Raw genomic sequence first — 17954 nt, forward strand, 5'->3', positions numbered from 1 at the left:
ATGGTCTGGAGGTGTTGTAAAGGAGCGTGCCTACACAATGGTGAATCAAGACCACTTGAAATGGGTGGGAGGGAGCAGGCTGGGGCCAGTGGCTATGTAAGAGGGGCCATGTGCTTGCAAGAGTGAGGAAACTCAGTCCCCATTTAGGAGGGCTGTGGAGGGGGTGGGCAAGGTTGTTGTCAAGGATGTTGCCCCCCCCACCGCCCCCACCCCGAACTACCATTTTGCTTAATTGACATCCCCAATGAGAAGCCTGAGAAGTAATGCCGTCTAAGGTGATTTATGACATGTACTGTTAATTGGAGGAGGAAGGTTAGCTAGGCCTTTATGTAATACTCGCTGTCTTAGGCCATGTGAGGAATGTCTTAACATGGATAATTGTATTATTTGAAAATCTTTGCATGGTGCCTGGTCAACATTATTCAATGGCCACTATACTGTGATTAGGCCCAATGAAATCATGAGTTTATTTTTTTCCCCATTTAGTTATGTATGTGCAAATCATTATGAACCTCTTGTCCCTCTTGCATTCAGTGCAGTCAATGGGCAATATTAGCATGGACAAATTCCCAGTCTCTTTCACCAGTGTGATTATCACCCCATTGGGATTGTGAGTGATTTTCTTCATTATTCCCCTTAGGTCAACTCTGATATTAATAAAAAAATATTCTAATCCCCAGTGCTCTGAATTAGGAATGTGTTTTCACTAAATAGCATACCCTTGTCACACATGCTATTAGGCTGGGAAAAACAGTGGAATTTTAATTATATACTGTTGCGATGGAATTCCAAATTCATAATTATCACTACAATGAGAGAAAAAAGTTTCAGTCTGAACTTTCAGTACAGCAAATTGGCAGTTCTCTGAATCCCTCTGGAAATATGATTTGCTTTGTGACTTTATGCCTCTCTGCTTGGTGTGAGACAGGGGACCAAACTAGAAATTTTAGCATGTAGGTTTCACTCTGTCAGTATCACAAACAGGTCCTAATTAGTCTGGTTCCCTGGAGTCCTCATTAGTACATGTTTATCTGTCATTATGATTCAATGCCTTTGAAACTACCTGGTACACAAAGAGACCTCTATACCTTCTCTTAGGAGAGAGCATAACATAACAAAACTCTCACAACACCCACAGACACACAAACACAAGCATAAACGCATGCAAGCGCACACACACACACACACACACACACACACACACACACACACACACACACACACACACACACACACACACACACACAGAGTAATTCTGAAACAAATGTAAGATGAAACTTTTGTATTATAATAAGGTGTATTTGAAACGTGATCCTTCAAAATCAACTGACAGATTATTGATCAGGATTAATAAAAAGGCTAACAATGACAACAACAACAACAAAACCCCTAGAAAACAAGCAAACAAACTGAAAACTAGGTGTAGCTGCGGATTGTTTGTCTGGATTTTATAAGAGATGACACAAATAATAAACCATAAAAAATTATAAACTATTTTAGCTATCTCAGCAATCCTGCAACATTTAGAATAAAAAGACCAAGCTAATGTAAAACCTGAGGAACTGCTATGGTTAGTATTTGATTTGGTACGCTAAGGCCTACAACCACGCTGATCCCACCACTCTCCTGACCTTGATTGACTCAGAGTTAGTGAAGCATGCATCAATTAAAGAGGTTAATTCTGAACAATAATGTGTTTGCACATGTTGCACATTTCAGTCTCATCACTGCTCCCAAAGTGACCATTTATTCCACAGTTTGTGTACCAGCTCTAGACTCAATACTGACATGAGTCAGAAAAGGCTTTCATAACAATTACTATAGGAGATCAAAACCTGTTTACAAAAACTATTTGAAATGAAACCAACCACACACTGAATAAATATTTTCATGAGGACTAGTGCTGGGTTATTTCTCTAACACCAGGATAGTCTTTTTGCAGACTTACTGCTCTAACATGTTGTAGCTGTCATTGAAGGAAACCCTATGCAACTCTAAACAGTGTGAAAATTGCTAATAAAGGTACTACACTGAAAGTGCAGTTCAAATATTTCCACTACTCCTGGACTATTTTCTGTGACCCCAGAACAAGAATGACACATCATTAAGCATCCATTCCTCTGCTGCCTATTGGATGGAGGTGGCTGGCATAAGATGAGTAGAAGAATGTGAATGTAACTCTTCTCCCTTGATTCCTCATGTTTTCTTCTCCTGGTGTTGTGAAGTTTTATCAGGGTCAAGCTTTTTTCTTTTTTGTTGTTGTTAAAACATACACAAGTGATAAACCAATGAGCACATTCATAGATACATACTGCTCCCTATATAAACCCAACAGTTGTACTTTTTGGCAGATTTTGAGACCTGGGACTTTGGGGATGTGACAAACCAGAGCAAATTTGCAAATTTGTTTTAAAGAAATGCATACATTTCTTTTATTGCTTTCAATATTGGATGAATTGAAAGACATGGGCACTTTTTAGATTTTTTTGTGCATTACACTGCACTGGATCACATTATAGAGAGTAGAGAAGGGTAATTACATAGAAGTTGTAATTGTTATAGGGAAAAGAAACACAATGTCATTTCAAAATATTTCTACAGGAAGCATTACTGAATTTGTAATTGGAGGATTTGACACCGTGCAAAGACCTTTAGCTGTTGGTGTTGTGCTGCTGATAATGTACATTCTTGTTATGACTGCAAACTTTGCAAACATATATTTCATTATATTAGATAAACGTCTGCACCAGCCAATGTACCTTTTTATCTGCAATTTAGCATTTGTAGATATGCTTTACTGTACAAGTTCATGTCCAACTATGATAGGTGTTCTTGTAGTTGGCTGTAAAACCATATCCTATGTGCCTTGCATTTTTCAGATGTTTGTTTTCCATTTGTGTGGCATCATGGAGACGTTTGCTATTGCTGTTATGGCTTTTGATCGTTTTATTGCAATAGGAAGCCCTTTACGATATAGGTCTATACTAACCAATTTTCGTTGTGTTTTAATCACTGTTTTACTGTGGATGGTGGCTTGTGCTGTTTTGAGTATAATTCCTGTCACTATTCTTCCTTTACCATTATGTCAGTCAACTCTGAAATATGTCTTTTGTGACTATCCGGCTATTGTTAGGGCAAGTTGTGTGGATCCTAATCCATATTTCAACACAATATCTGTCATATCCTTCTTTATCATTTTTGTAACCTTTGGGTTCATCTGCTTTTCCTATCTAAAGATAGTTATTGTTGTTGTAAAAATGTCCTCAATGAGTGACAAGAAAAAAGTGTTCAATACTTGCTTTAGTCATTTGATAGTTATAGTCTGCTACTATGCTCCTAGATTTATACTTATTGTCTTGACCAGAATTGGTGTAGTTTTATCACTGGAAGAACGGCATGGGTTGGTGGTTGGGGCCATTCTTGGACCTTCTTTAGTAAATCCTTTTATATATTGTCTTAGGACCAAGGAGATCAGAAACAAAGTGTTGAGAATTCTTTCAAAAGTTGAACCAGCATTTTGAAGAAAGCAAACATATAAGATGTAGATTAAAGTGGTTTGTTTCTTCCTATATGTTTTAAGCTTATCAGCAAAACTTGGCTTCAAGCTTTGAGCAGCGAGGATCCTTGTTTGATACAATTAATTTGTTATAATTGGAATAAAATACATTTACTAACATAATTCATCAAACTAGTCAAACTTGCTTTCTCCAGGTGAAACAATTAATTTTATAGGACTGTGGGGCACAGGTTATTTGCATGGAAGTGTTATAAGGGTGTAAGAGGTGACTTTAAAATCAGTATGTTGATGTCTGTTTATATAGGAAAATTCATTGATGAAAATAATGATTACAATTATTGACAAGATTTCTGATCATGTCATCTGATTACAACATAAAACAATTATACAGGGACAGAATAATAATCAAAATGTATTTAGCATTTAAAACTATCCAAATGTTTTCAGCATTTATGTTGTATAATTTATGTTGAAACTTAATTGTGTCAAATCTAAAATGCTACATGTATGTAAAATATATGTGGTTTGGACATTTATGTGATGCAATACATCTAAACTTGTTTGTGAATAATAGGAGCAATTATGCTAGTGGTAGGAGTAGAAATGAAAACTCAAATAAATCAGCTGATTTTCTTCCTTTGAACGTTTTATATACTTAACCCTTAGTTACAAGACTACATGTAGAGAAAATTATTTGCTAATTAGATTAATAAGACACAGTCACTTTATGCTTAGTATAAAAATTATTTGTATAAACATTTATACATACAGGCACATATTAAAGGGAAAAAAACCCAAATAACAACACAAAGTCTCTTTTTAAGGTGTTAGGCAACCTTAAGTGTCCCGAATGGCTTAATTGTATCTTGACGTGGTTTTGGAAAGTTCTAAATAACACATTAGTCCAAAACCTCCCATGTGTTGAGATCTAGTGATACCAAAAGCTATAGCATATGAATTAAATATTTTTATAGCGATCAAAGCATTTAGTAACCCCCCTTGGCCTGTGAATGGTGATAGTCATCTTGGAAGAAATCAGTCCAATCAGGACCAAAGGTGTCCAGCACAGGGCAAAGCTTATCAGTCTAAATAACTGTGTATTGATATGCATTGATTTCCCTTGTCTAAGTTTTAAGGGAACTAGTTAATCCAAATAATTCCAGCAAATACACTGCCCATCCCCCAACAAGTACCTGTACTAAGAACATGGTGATTGATGACTCATCTGGTCATGCCATATCATATTTTTCCCACACATTTGTAGATTAGTGGCAATGTTACCACTGAGCTCCCAAAAGTGCATTCATTTCACAGACACTGTTATCAAATGTGAATTACATTTATGATATAATCCACCATGAACAAATGATGATAAAGGACCTTGCCCAGGGGCCCAACAGTGAGAACTCAGCAGTGATGGGGATTGAACTGGCCATCCTACAATTACAAGTCAATACCTTAACCACTAGGCTACCACTGCAACCCAGACACAAGCTCCTTACCTGTGCAGTTTTCAACAGTCTGCTTGTGCTGTCAAGGTCTGATCATGTGCTGTATTGACATTCTCAGTCACCTGAAGAAGTTACTCTTTTGTTTTATGTTACATATCACACAAATACATGAACACCTTATTTCTAATGTATTTGTCATAGATCTATATGCAAATATCTCTATATCTCTTTAGTTTGTTTCTATGTCAACACTAGTCATATGAGTAGTCCTTATGACTGAAGAATGAACCCTCTTTCAAAGTCACTTGAATCATTTGCGATACCTTCCTTGATTCTGATGCATGCCAATATATAAACTGTATGGTGCAGCACACCTTTCTGGAAACAAATGCACTCTTTGCCAACTTATTTATTCAAGTGTTTCTTTAAATTTTTCATGTGACTATATATTAAAATCACAATAACTGAAAGATACTTTAAAATGAGGACACTTATGAAAGAGGCAAATTCACAGCATTAAGCGCTTCCATGATCCATAAATATGAATATACAACAGTTAGTCCCAACCTTACAATCTGATTGGTTGAGAAGTGTTCTAACCATACTGATATGTATGATAACAGCACAGGTTTTTCACACCATCTTTTCTTTATTTTGTAGAATTGTTGTATAAAAGAAATATGATCTATAGCACTCAATATAGGCTCATGCCCAAACCAAATAACAGCTGTGAAGTTTTTCATGACAACACACGTCCTCCTGTGTTCTGTTGTTTAAATATTACAATTATGTAAAGGTATGGCAGAAAAAGGTATAATTTATTTGAAAGAAAGTGACAGTGTGTAATGGTTTGTTAGCTATTTTAGTCATTAGTTATGGGAAATAATATGAATAAAATGTAACTGAATTTAAATTTTGTAAATATATTTTATTCTTATGGCCAAGACTAAATCAAAAATGGGTGGCAAACCTAACAAAAAATCAAAAGAGTCATTTTTTAGTATAAATGTTAAATGTAATTGCATTAATTTGTATGTCATGGGAACACATACAATGTAGGGGCATTGTAAAAGTCACATGTCTGATTAACCAATGAGCTTCTTCATTAAACATTGCTGATCTGTATAAAGATGGACTCAACAGCTTTCTTCCAAATTAGATAAAGCATTAGGTCTACTGAAAGATAGATAGATTAAACACTGCACAGACACTTGTTCAGTAATTATTGCTTATTTGACATTAGAGTTTTATTGACTTTTAGAAAAGCATGTATTAATTTATTCAATTTTAATTACTAGAACATTGCTAGTGAAGGTAAAACATCATGTCATTTCAAAATATTTCTAGAAAAGCAATCACCGAATTTGTCTTTGGTGGGTTTGACACTGTGCAAAGTCCAGTGGCTGTTGGTGTTATTTTGCTCATACTGTATATTCTTGTTATAACTGCTAACATTGCAACAATTTGCTTAATTATTACAGATAAAAAAATGCACCAGCCAATGTACCTTTTCATCTGCAATTTGGCAATTGTAGACATGCTCTACTGTACAAGTTCATGTCCAACTATGATTTGTATTCTTGTCATTGGTTATAAAACCATATCTTATGTACCATGCATTATTCAGTCGTATATTTTCCATGTGAGCAGTACGATGGAGATGTTTGGTATTTCAGCCATGGCATTTGATCGTTATATTGCTATTGGAAGACCTTTACAATACCATTCTGTTCTAACAATTTGCCGTGGTTTTCTCATAACTGTCATACTGTGGACGGGGGCTTGTGCATTTATGGCACTGTTACCTGTTACTATTGTCCCTCTACCATTTTGTTACTCAGCTGTGAAGTACATGTTTTGTGACTTTGCAACTGTTGTCAGTGCAAGTTGTGCAGATCCCGAACCATATTTTAACAATGCATCCATTTTAATAACCACTCTCATTTTTGTAACATTTAGTTTCATTTGCTTGTCTTATCTAAAGATTTTTGTTGTTGTTATAAGAATGCCTTTAAAGAGGGACAAGAAAAAAGCATTAAATACTTGTATTAGTCATTTGATAGTCATAGTCTGTTATTATGCTCCCACGTATAGTTTTGACCAGGACTGGTGTAGTATTAACAATGGAACAGCGAATTGGATTGATGGTTGGGTCAATTACTGGACCTTCTTTAGTAAATCCTTTCATTTACTGTTTTAGAACCAAGGAGATCAGAAATAAAGTATTGAGAGTTCTCTCAAAAGTTGAAGCAGCTTTATAAAGAAACATAAGAACAACTGCATTTCAAGACCTTGAAAACACAGATGCAAAAAAGGTTTATGCTCCTCCAAGCTTTTCAACAAAACCTAACATCCAACAATGAGCAGCTAGGACCCTCATAGTCAATCCAGGCTGTGTGTCATATATTGAAATTAATGTAAAAACTTTTATTTCAGGGGAGTTGATCTTCAACACTTAAAAATGCAGTGTCAAATGTCAAATGTTATGCTCACTTATGGAGCAGATGTAAAATTTGTTTGTGTGTGTGAATATTTTAATTTCACAAAGACTTTAATAAATGTGAGCATTTTAAATTTACGAACCAAGAAACAAATGTAAATTTGAAGGAGCAGATGTAAATTTGTTTGTGTTTATGAACATTTTGTTTACACACACTTTAATGAATGAGAGCATTTTATGTTTACGAACACTTTCATGAACACTTTAATGAATGTGAGCATTTTATGTTTACAAACACTTTAATGAACACTTTAGTGAACACTTTAATAAATGTGAGCATGGAGAAATAGTTTATGAACAATGTACATGCAAATTCATTCTGCTCATGTTTCATGAATGAGAGCCATTCTTTGATTGTGCTACCATATGGTTATTGCTATAGCAATGGATATATTATTATATATATTATATATTATTATATACATTATTAATCACATTAATTACTGTGTACTTAGGTTTTTGTACATTATATTTCATTATACTGATTATTATCTGAACCTTTATGTTTCATGAGCTCATGTCTTTCAGGATCAATAGTGAGTGCAGTGTCAGATGAGGGAAAGAATGGACAATTAAAATTTTAATTGCATGGACAGTATGTCCACCTCTTCACCATCAGCCTTGACACAGGAACTGTGTACACTAGGGAGGCCCTTAGAAGAACAAGTGACATCACAGTCAATGTTCGTGTGCAAGATGGGGGAGCCTTCCCCAAAACAGACACCACCACCTTGACAGTGCGATTTCAGAATGCTTCAAACTTCCCCAGTGTTACAATGCATGTACATAAGTATTCACTCTATGAGGATACACAGCCTGGGACTCTGGTTGCTGTAGCTTCAGCAGAGACATACAGAACCAGACCTGTGTTTTTCTATCTGGCATCTGAAGACACTGGAGAAGTATTTGAGCTGCATCCAAGGACTGGTGACATGAATGTGAAAGGATCTTTGGATTTTGAGACCAACACAGAGTTCCATATTGTAGTTGAGGCTAGAGACTCAGGTCTCCCACCTTTTTCCAATTATGTGGAAATTTATTTGAATATCAGTGAAGTGAATGATAACCCACCTGTATTCACTCAAGAGGAGTATAGGTGCGAGGTGTCTGAGAACATTCCTGCAAGCTGGGTCTGTGACGTGTTAGATACAGATGCTGACTCTGCATTATACGGACAAGTACAATACATCATTTTGTCTGGGAACATTGATGGTACATTTATAACTGACAAAACTCATGGCACTCTTACAACAACAAAGAGCTTAGACAGAGAGGACATACCAGAGTACAGGCTTACTATTAAAGCCACAGATACAGATGACAGTGGCCATACTTCCACCGCAGTGGTCAGTGTAATTGTTTTGGACACAAATGACCATGTACCACACTTCTCACAGATTTTCTTCACAAGAATTCCAGAGGATGCACCTGTTGGCTTTTCGGTCCTTCAGATTACTGCTTTGGATGAAGACATTGGTAATAATGCGATCATTTCATATAACATTCTGCACCAAAATGAGTCGATTCCTTTTAATATTGATATTCCTTTGAATATTGATAAAAATAGTGGATATATAATATTGATGGGTGCATTGGATAGAGAGCAGCAAGAACATTATATTATCAGCGTAAATGCTAATGGTTCATCTTGGAGCATCAGCACAGATGTCACCATAGACATTACAGATATCAATGACAACAGACCAGTTTTTTCTCAGACAACATACTCTGTGATCAGCCCAGAGACAAAAGTTCAGGAAATTTTCCTCTTACAAGTTCAAGCCATGGACAGGGATCTTGGACAAAATGCACAAATCCTCTACTTCATAGACCCATCAAGTGAGAAGTTCATTGTAAATGCATCAACTGGAGACATTTCAACAAAACAGCCAATCACTCTCTATGAGTCTGAAACTCAGATCTTTAATATCACTGTTGTAGCAGTTGACTGTGGCACTCCCCCTTTCAACAGCTCAGTCAATGTCATAGTGATGTTTGTTCTGTACAATCATTTTCCACCCACTTTTTTACCCTTCAGGACTCTTTTGTCAGTCCCTTTTACCTTGCCTGTAGGAATAGAGCTTCTCACATTAACAGCAGTAGATGAAGATTTTCCAGCAAAGACTAACAATGTTGAATACTTCATCAGTGGAGGAAATGCATCACGTTACTTTGGGATAGAAACCCACAGTGGGAGGGTGTGGTTAAACAGAACTTTGAGGCAAAGTTTCAACAGTAGCTTAAGTCTTATAGTTACAGCAAAAGACAAAGGCATACCTCCTCTTTCATCCCAGACTGACATTTATTTTGAAGTAACACTGGAAAATTGATTTACCCCACATTTTTCAGAAAATCATGTTACATTCTCAGTCCCTGAAGATCTACCGCTGGGCTCAGTCATTGGGAAAGTTCAAGCCAGAGATGAAGACGATGGTGTAAATGGATTAGTTTCATACTCTTTTGAAAATGGAAATGGGAATGGATTGTTTTCCATAGGGCTTTTGTCAGGATTAATCAAGATAGTCAATCCCCTTGACTTCGAGAAGGTTGCAAATGATCAATTTCTTATCATTGCTAAGGATGGAGGTTGGTATTCTAAAACTGGGAAAATCATAGTCACAATAAACATTACAGATGTCAATGATAACCCACCAGTCTTTACATCCACTGAATACCTGGGCTTTATTTTTGAAAACTCTGTGATTGGATCAACAGTAATTCAGATAAGAGCCACTGATGAGGACTCTGGAAGTCATGCTCAGATAACATATCAGCTACTGTCTGGACATACAGAGTCCTTCTCTTTGGATTCCAGAAATGGCACCATTACCACTCTGGAAATATTTGATTTTGAGCAACAGCAGAGTTTTGAATTTACTGTCAAGGCCTCTAATCCAGATAATCAGTATTTATATGACATAGCACATGTTCACATTCAAGTTACAGATGTCAACGAATACATACCTTCTTTTCAGAGACATCTTTATAACTTTTCTGTGCTTGAGACTGTACCTCTACAAACTGAGATTGGACAGGTTGTGGCTATAGACCATGATCTTGGGTGTAATGGCCAGATTCTTTACTTAATTTTTGGTCAAGGTAAAAAGGCAGGCTTTGTAGTTGATGAAAGCAGTGGGAAAATATATACTTCCAAGGATTTGAAAAATCAGGGGCAGAATCATGCAGTGCTCCACATTCTTGCCACAAACAGAGGAAGCATTACTGGCTTCAATGCTGATGAAGCTCTTGTTCACATACATGTAATCGATAAAAATGATCCTCCAGAATTTGGATCTGTTTTCTACACAGCAGCTGTACGCGAAGATACCTCAGTTGGGACCTCTGTATTCAAAGTGAGTGCTTTGGACCAGGATGTAGTATTAAAATGGAGCAGGTTCTCCTATGACATTGAAGGTGGAAATGAAAATGAGTCATTCACTATTGATCCTATCAGTGGGACTATTAGAGTAAACCATCAGCTGGACAGAGAGCTATGGTCTCTTTATAACCTCACAGTCACTGCCACTGATGAAGGCTCTCCTCCTGTAACAGGCAGTACCATTATAGCTATTACCATCATTGACATAAATGATAATGCCCCTAAGCTTACATCCACAGAGGGCTATGTTAGGGAAAACCAGCCTCATGGCACATTAGTGGCCACACTGACAGCCACAGATGATGATCTCCCTCCAAACCAAGGCCCATTCACCTACTGGCTAATGAGGCCTGCCACGGGAAACAGTTTTACCCTCACATCTGATGGGGTTCTCTTCACTTCAAGACCACTTGATCGTGAACGCAACCCTCTTTTCTATGTACATGTGGTAATCCAAGATGCTGGTGAGCCTCCCTTGTCCTCCACAACTGTGTTTCATGTTAAAGTTTTAGATGAAAATGACAATCCACCAGTACAAAGAAACATCAATATTTTGGTCAAGTATTATGGCAATTCCTTCAATGGAGGGCTGATTGGTAATGTGAGACCAGACGATCTGGATGAATCGAATGTGTTCAATTGCAGTCTCATAAGCGGATCTGTGAGAATGTTTAGTTTTTCCTTTGGTATGTGTGACCTGTGGTCCTATCCATTTCAAGGCGAGGCAACATACAATATCACTGTAGAAACAAGTGACCAATTCCATCCACCAGTAAACAACAGCATCTATGTGAATTACAAAGGCTTCACTAATTTGTCATTGGACAACTGTGTCTTGTTCTATGTGCCTGTGTCAACTCCTGAGGACTTTTTGTCATTGAAGTATCTGAAGTTTGTCAAAGCACTTGATATCCTCTTTAATCTACAAGCATCTAAAACTCACGTATTTGGAATGAGGTTACAAGGAGATGAAATGCTTCTTCTAGCAGCAGTGAAAAGTTACAATGGACTATACCTGACTGGAGAAATGGCGAGTGTCATCTCGAGCATGCATAAGAAATTACTTGAAGCACAGAGCAATGTTAGCATCTCTCACATCACCAGTGACCCTTGCTCACTCAAACCCTGCAAAAATGGTGCTACTTGCAGCAAAAACATCCACATCAATCAGGATGTCACTGTGTTGGAGAGCTCGCGTCTTATATTCGTCTCCCCGCATTATGCTGAAGTGTATAACTGTACCTGCCTGATCGGATTCACTGGAACTAAGTGTGAGTCTGACATAGATGAATGTACAGAGAACCCTTGTGAAAATGGGGGAACCTGCTATAACAGCCCTGGAGGATTTTTCTGCCGTTGTACGGAGGGTTTCTCAGGGCTTCGTTGCTCCACTGTTGATAACGAGTGTCAGACAGTAGTGTGTTCCAATGGTGGGACATGCTGGAACATTCAAGGAGGATTCTTCTGTGACTGCAGACCTGGTTATGAAGGTAAGTCAGTCTGTGTCTGGCTTTTTTTAGTCAAAAGTTGTTGTTTTTTAAAGCATAAAGGCGTCACAGGTTATTTAATTGTCTCTTTGAATTTTTTAGGAAGATTTTGTGACTTCATCATAGATCATTGTGCGTCATCTCCTTGTCATGTAGGCAACTGCTCAAACTTCTTAACTGGATACACTTGTCATTGTCCATTTGGTAAGATATACCAATGTAGTTTTACATAGACAATTCACAGACAATTCATAGACGATTAATTTTCATATCTGGCACTGTTGCAGCCAAGCAGTTACACTGACCATGCACTGAACACCCTGTTCTTCCTCAGGTGTTACAGGAGTTAACTGTGAAGAGCATAGCTATGGCTTTGAGGAGTTGTCCTATATGGAGTTTCCCCCTTTAGATGCAAGATACAACTTAATCTCTCTGGAGTTTGCAACTGTGATGCAGAATTCTTTGCTTTTATACAACCCGGGAGACCCATCAACTTCAGAGTTCCTTGCACTTGAGATTGTGGATGGAAGACTTCGCCTCTCCTATGACCTTGGGTCAGGGGTAACAAGGCTTGAGACAGGAAAACCAGTGGCTGATGGGAGCTTTCATAATATTACCATTAGGAGAACTGGAAATGTAGGTCATTCATCCTCATGCCAAATATTTATTGCATTTATTTCTGTCATTAAAGTCTGCACCATTTAACTAGACGTCTCCAACCTTATCTTTATAAGGGCTTGCGTCTGACCAAGCATTACTTGTTCCCAAACCGTAACAAAGTCAGAGACTTCTGGTCTATGCCATAGATAATTTTGCTCCTCTTAAGTGTTTGCATGTTTTGCAGATTGCTGCTCTAGAGGTAGACAGCTGCTCAGCTGATGAGACCAAAAACTTTTGTTTGGCACACAATGAAGGCATAGGAAGCCAGAGGTGGGATCACATATTACACCCAAGATCAAATATCATTTAAAATTTACTTGGTATTAGTTGTTTATGATGCTTATATAGTCTTAATTCATTCATTTTCCTAACAATTTTCTGTCTCACTGTTCAACCTAATACAACTGACTAAACCTATGAAACTTTGACATTTTTGCATGTAGGACTCTGGATGTTAGGACTAATAACCTTACACTGGGAGGCGTGAAGTCTATGGATGTAGTTTTACTGAGGCCATCTCAAGTCATGACTCATGACTTTGTTGGATGTGTGAGAAATATGAAAGTAAACGATGTCCAGCTTGATGCTTCAAAAGCCCTGGCATCTAGCAATATACTTGACAGGTAGGATTTGATTATAATGAATGACCTGAATTAAAAGTGTATGTTAAAGCCCTGTTAAAAATTTCAGACAGTAAAATAAAGTAAAGTGACAGACTGCAGTGCCTTTTAGAAAATTTAGAAGCCAGCTGAAGACTGTAAGAAATTTGGCAATGCAGAGTAAGGAGACTGTTGATTCTCAGATTCTAAATATTAATTTGGAGAATCTTCAGATCATTTTTTTCCATTAAGAGATGAAAGATGAGGCTGCTTGTCTAATACAGTCAGTGTAACAACATGGGAGTGTGATGAAGCTTACGAAGTAGGGGAGAGAGGAGGAGGAGAAAAAAGAGGGATAGATCGAGAGGGATGGATAGGGAGTGCATTTGATTAGATTCCGAAAGCCTCAGCTCAAAGAATCTGGTCACCTCCTGACCCTGGTGCCTGTTACCGCCCACTGGCCCACTGAGACACCAAGGCACAGAGATGTCCCGAAAATGTGAATTATGGAAGCACTTAATGTACACTTCAGATGTACATCTGTCAGACATAATGTAAATCAAAATCAGACACCACCAAAAATGAAGCAAGTATATTAGATATATATTAAAAAAATTGGCCTTAGTCTTATTATTTTTATGTGATACCCCTTTTCTGCATTTTATAGATGTCCATGGGTAGATGCTGCTCCTTGTAGAACCAATAAATGTCTGAATGGAGGGGTTTGGCAAGATCTCTGGTCCTATCACTATTGCCAGTGTGCCAAGAATTTCAGAGGAACCAAATGTGCTAGTTGTAATGCCAACTGTTTTTTCTCCTCTGTTTATTTTAATATAGTATAAAAAGATGTTCCAATCATTTCTTTGTATAAAAAAAATAAACCCCTTAACATGTTTTGTGTGTTAATTTAATATGATGTGAACATATAATCAACTGTAACATGCAATCCTTGTATGTGAATTAACAGATATGTGTCTGTGTATCTAATAGATATCGCTGAGGATCATGCATTATTTCTTAGTGAAGGGGCCTATGTTGAGTTTTTTGTCAAGGAAAGCTATATCAGAAACCAGCTGCTTCAGTTCTTTCTGGATGGAAAAAATGGAGTCATTTAAGGGTTTGTCAGTTTTGAAGTCAAATTCAGGACAATAAAAAAAACCTGTGTTTTCATTTTTTGTTGGGGCAGGACACTACAACTAAAACTTAAGGTAAGCAAATTGCCTTGGCTATAGTTGTACTTCTAGGGCAAATAAACTTTTTAAAAAAAATTTCGGTAGGACTGTAACATGTAAAGCTCTGAACATGATTTTACTTTGAATGCTGTTTGGGGTTTTCCCTTCTCAGATATCTGATGGGCAACCTCGCTATGTGTTCATGAATGTCACATCTGGGAAGCAGTGGGAACTTGCTGTGGATAAAGCGTGTCAGACGGTCGGTGGCATATCCTCCTTCTGCGCAGACACAGACAAGGTGCCAGTGTGCTTCTGGATGAGCTCCCCTTTGTGAACATCACTCACGCCATCATCAGCCAGGCTGTCTTCACAGTAGAGATGATCACATTGGGATCTGCCTTACTTTGTGGATTCTGAGAATATCCAGTTGGCCAGTTGGTGGGGTTAGGTTTGTAATTGCAAGCCTGTTTATAACCATGCCTTCTGCATGCATCTTTGTTTTTCAGGATTTGTAGGGTGTGTGGAGCACATCAAACTTAATGGACATGTCTTACATGTCTGACACAGTGAGATGGTGGACGCGAAGCCCAGTGCTTCTCTTTTCAAAAATGAATGTCAGACTGCAGACCACTGTGTCCTAACCCCTTGCGTTAAGGAAACCTGCCTTGCTCCATCTTGTATAGGTGGCGGTGACTGTATTTTGACACCTTCTGAAGACAGCTGGTGCATTTGTGTCAATAACGTCTCTGCTGCATCGTGTGGAGAATGCTCGCCTGCCACTGAGCACCGAGATGCTTGTGTTCAAACTTCAAAAAGTTCGCCCCTGTGGATCGTTGCTCTTGTACTTCCTGTAACCTTCATCGTGCTAATCTTGATTCTTTGCTTTGTCCTGAAGAGACAAGGGAAACACGGAAGCCACGCCTGCCGTACACCACCCACCAAACAGCTTGGCACGGACAATGTGGTTTTCAGTCTGGACCATGGTGACCGTAGTCATCAGGACATTAGCAGTGAGAGCAGCAAGCAGCCAGATCTGATAGTGGCAGGGGAACTGTTGCGAAGAGTTGAGAATTATAATCATAGCCATCGAACAGGGTTTAGAAGAAGCGAGCTGGAGTACTATGAGATTGATAGTACATACACAACCTGCTGCTCTAACATAGAGCTCCTGCAAAAAGACATAGATGGTCATTGCAATAACTCTAATAATTTACCATCATGGGGGAAAGGAAAAGCTTCACAAAAGGTGAACACTACTGGCCTTGAATCCTCTGATGTAAGACATTATAAATCTCATCTTAAGAGAAGTGTTGGTTGTAATGTGGACCGTCGGTGCAGGGACCATCGACTCCATCTCCTCTACAAGAAAAAACTTCCTGAGCTAGCCGAGGACCCTCGTTTTCTCTCGGAAGATGAGGTTAAGAGGCTGAGCAGCCTGCTAGATCAGGCCTCCTGTCCTTCCCAGGCATGCACTGGACTGCCCACTAATTTACCCAGAGCCTTCAGCTCTGCCAGGATGGCGGAGAACTCATCAGAGAGTCACAGCTCTTTCACATGCTCTGAGTATGAGTGCGAGAATGAACTCCACTTGATCAGTGCACAGGACAACAGGCGTGGCCCTGAGACTGAAGGTAGGGTGACTTTCACGTGTTATAATGTGAAAAAGATGAGCACTGTAAGAAGGGGGATCGATACTTATGGAAAAATATATCAGTCCCATTAATGTTTAGATTAGCTTTTTTGTCTTTGTTAATTAATTGTGTAATATTGTTAGCCAACAGGCTTTACCTATCAATATCAACTCAGCAGCTCATAAAGAAAGGCTACAGTTCAGTCTCTGAATTTGATCTGATCTTTGATCCAGTGCACCTCACCTCTCCTCACTTGCTTCCTGTGTTGTAGACTGGTCCAGAGGACAGCTCGTACTGGCCATCCCATCACCTTTTAGAGACATCGAGACCCCTTCAAATACAACATCCCCTGGATCTATCCAGCAGGGGAGGGGCCTCCTTAATTTAGGGGTCGGCTTTAATACCTACTCAGATGTTTTTGAGGACATAGCAAACCTAACTGTCATTCCAGATTGTGACTGCAACACTCACAGTGATGAAGAACAGATTATTTGAAAATGTATTTAGTACAATTATGTGGTTATATCAGATTATGAAGATTTGCATGCATAGAGTTTCTAATAAAGGTTAAACAAACATTTTACACTCTCTAATTTGGAGTTAAAGGAAGATTACATGAGAGACTCTAAAAGGTTAATTGTGTTTGTCAAGGTTGTGTCAACATTTTCCACTAAATTCTCATCATGGCAGTTTTGGTCCTTTGGAGAAATCTGAGCAGATCACATATTTTGATGTTCATTGCTGGTGGTGTAGTGCTATCTGCTGGCAGTGCTCTGAAAGTACGTTTGGCGTCGAAAGAATTGTCACAGGATTCATCAAAAGTTATGCATTCTGCAAAACTATAGTTGTATATATGCTGAATGATTTGACTTATTTGCCATAAGCATGTGAGCTTTTCAGATAATGACCCATTTTTATAAAGTCATTATAGTACAAGTTAATTTTAATCTATAATCTTTAAAATATGTTTTCAGTGTCTAGAAGAGAATCTCCTGTTCATGACTTATTTCCTTTACATTTTAATAACTTTAGAGCCAAAAATATGCCTAGGTGCTATATAGGCATAGAGTTTTTAGAAAATAAATCGTTAAGAATTTCCTGTAAATAAAATCTCTATATGACCTATTTTGGAGTTAAAATTATGAGAGACTTAAAAGGTGAATAGTATTGGTCAGATTGTGTGAAAATTTTCTTCAGGATTCTCATTGTGCAAGTTCTTGTCATTTGGAGAAGTCTGAGCAGGTCAAAGATATTTTGATGCTCATTACTGGTGGTGTAGTGCCATCTGCTGGCAGTGCTCTAAAAACATATGTGCCTTTGGAGGATGTTGAAATGCTGTTGTTTTATATTTATTTTTAATCTTTTACAAATTTTATTATTTTTTTTAAATAGTTTGAACTGTCAAGGTAATATTGTACAGGAAGTAGCTGCTTGATGCTCAGCCTTAATTTTTATATGGTGTAATTATGTAAAATGACCCTTACAATGTACAAAAAAAACCCCCAAAAAACCATACAGAGAAAAAAAAAATCTAACAATGTTAAATGCTTCATTCCCT

General features: G+C 37.9%; 3 protein-coding genes across 3 annotated transcripts; all 3 read left to right on the forward strand.

The window, feature by feature from the left end:
- The first annotated feature begins 2576 nt into the window (after positions 1–2576).
- LOC113568875 (olfactory receptor 6N2-like) lies at positions 2577–3521 on the forward strand. Its single transcript, XM_035534102.1, has one exon. It carries the CDS (start codon positions 2577–2579, stop codon positions 3519–3521), a length of 945 nt encoding a protein of 314 aa, XP_035389995.1.
- A 2771-nt stretch (positions 3522–6292) lies between these two features.
- Positions 6293–7229, forward strand: LOC113567721 (olfactory receptor 6N1-like). Its single transcript, XM_026995816.2, is given in 2 exon segments — positions 6293–7053; positions 7055–7229. Coding segments are annotated over 2 exon segments (936 nt in total).
- An 8107-nt stretch (positions 7230–15336) lies between these two features.
- On the forward strand, positions 15337–16891 carry LOC118242555. The gene is made up of 2 exons (XM_035534331.1): positions 15337–16396; positions 16668–16891. The coding sequence occupies exons 1-2, from the start codon at positions 15337–15339 to the stop codon at positions 16889–16891; spliced, it is 1284 nt and encodes a 427-aa protein (XP_035390224.1).
- Positions 16892–17954: the final 1063 nt, after the last annotated feature.

Source organism: Electrophorus electricus, chromosome 15 (genome assembly GCF_013358815.1).
Source record: "Electrophorus electricus isolate fEleEle1 chromosome 15, fEleEle1.pri, whole genome shotgun sequence".
NCBI lineage: Eukaryota > Metazoa > Chordata > Actinopteri > Gymnotiformes > Gymnotidae > Electrophorus > Electrophorus electricus.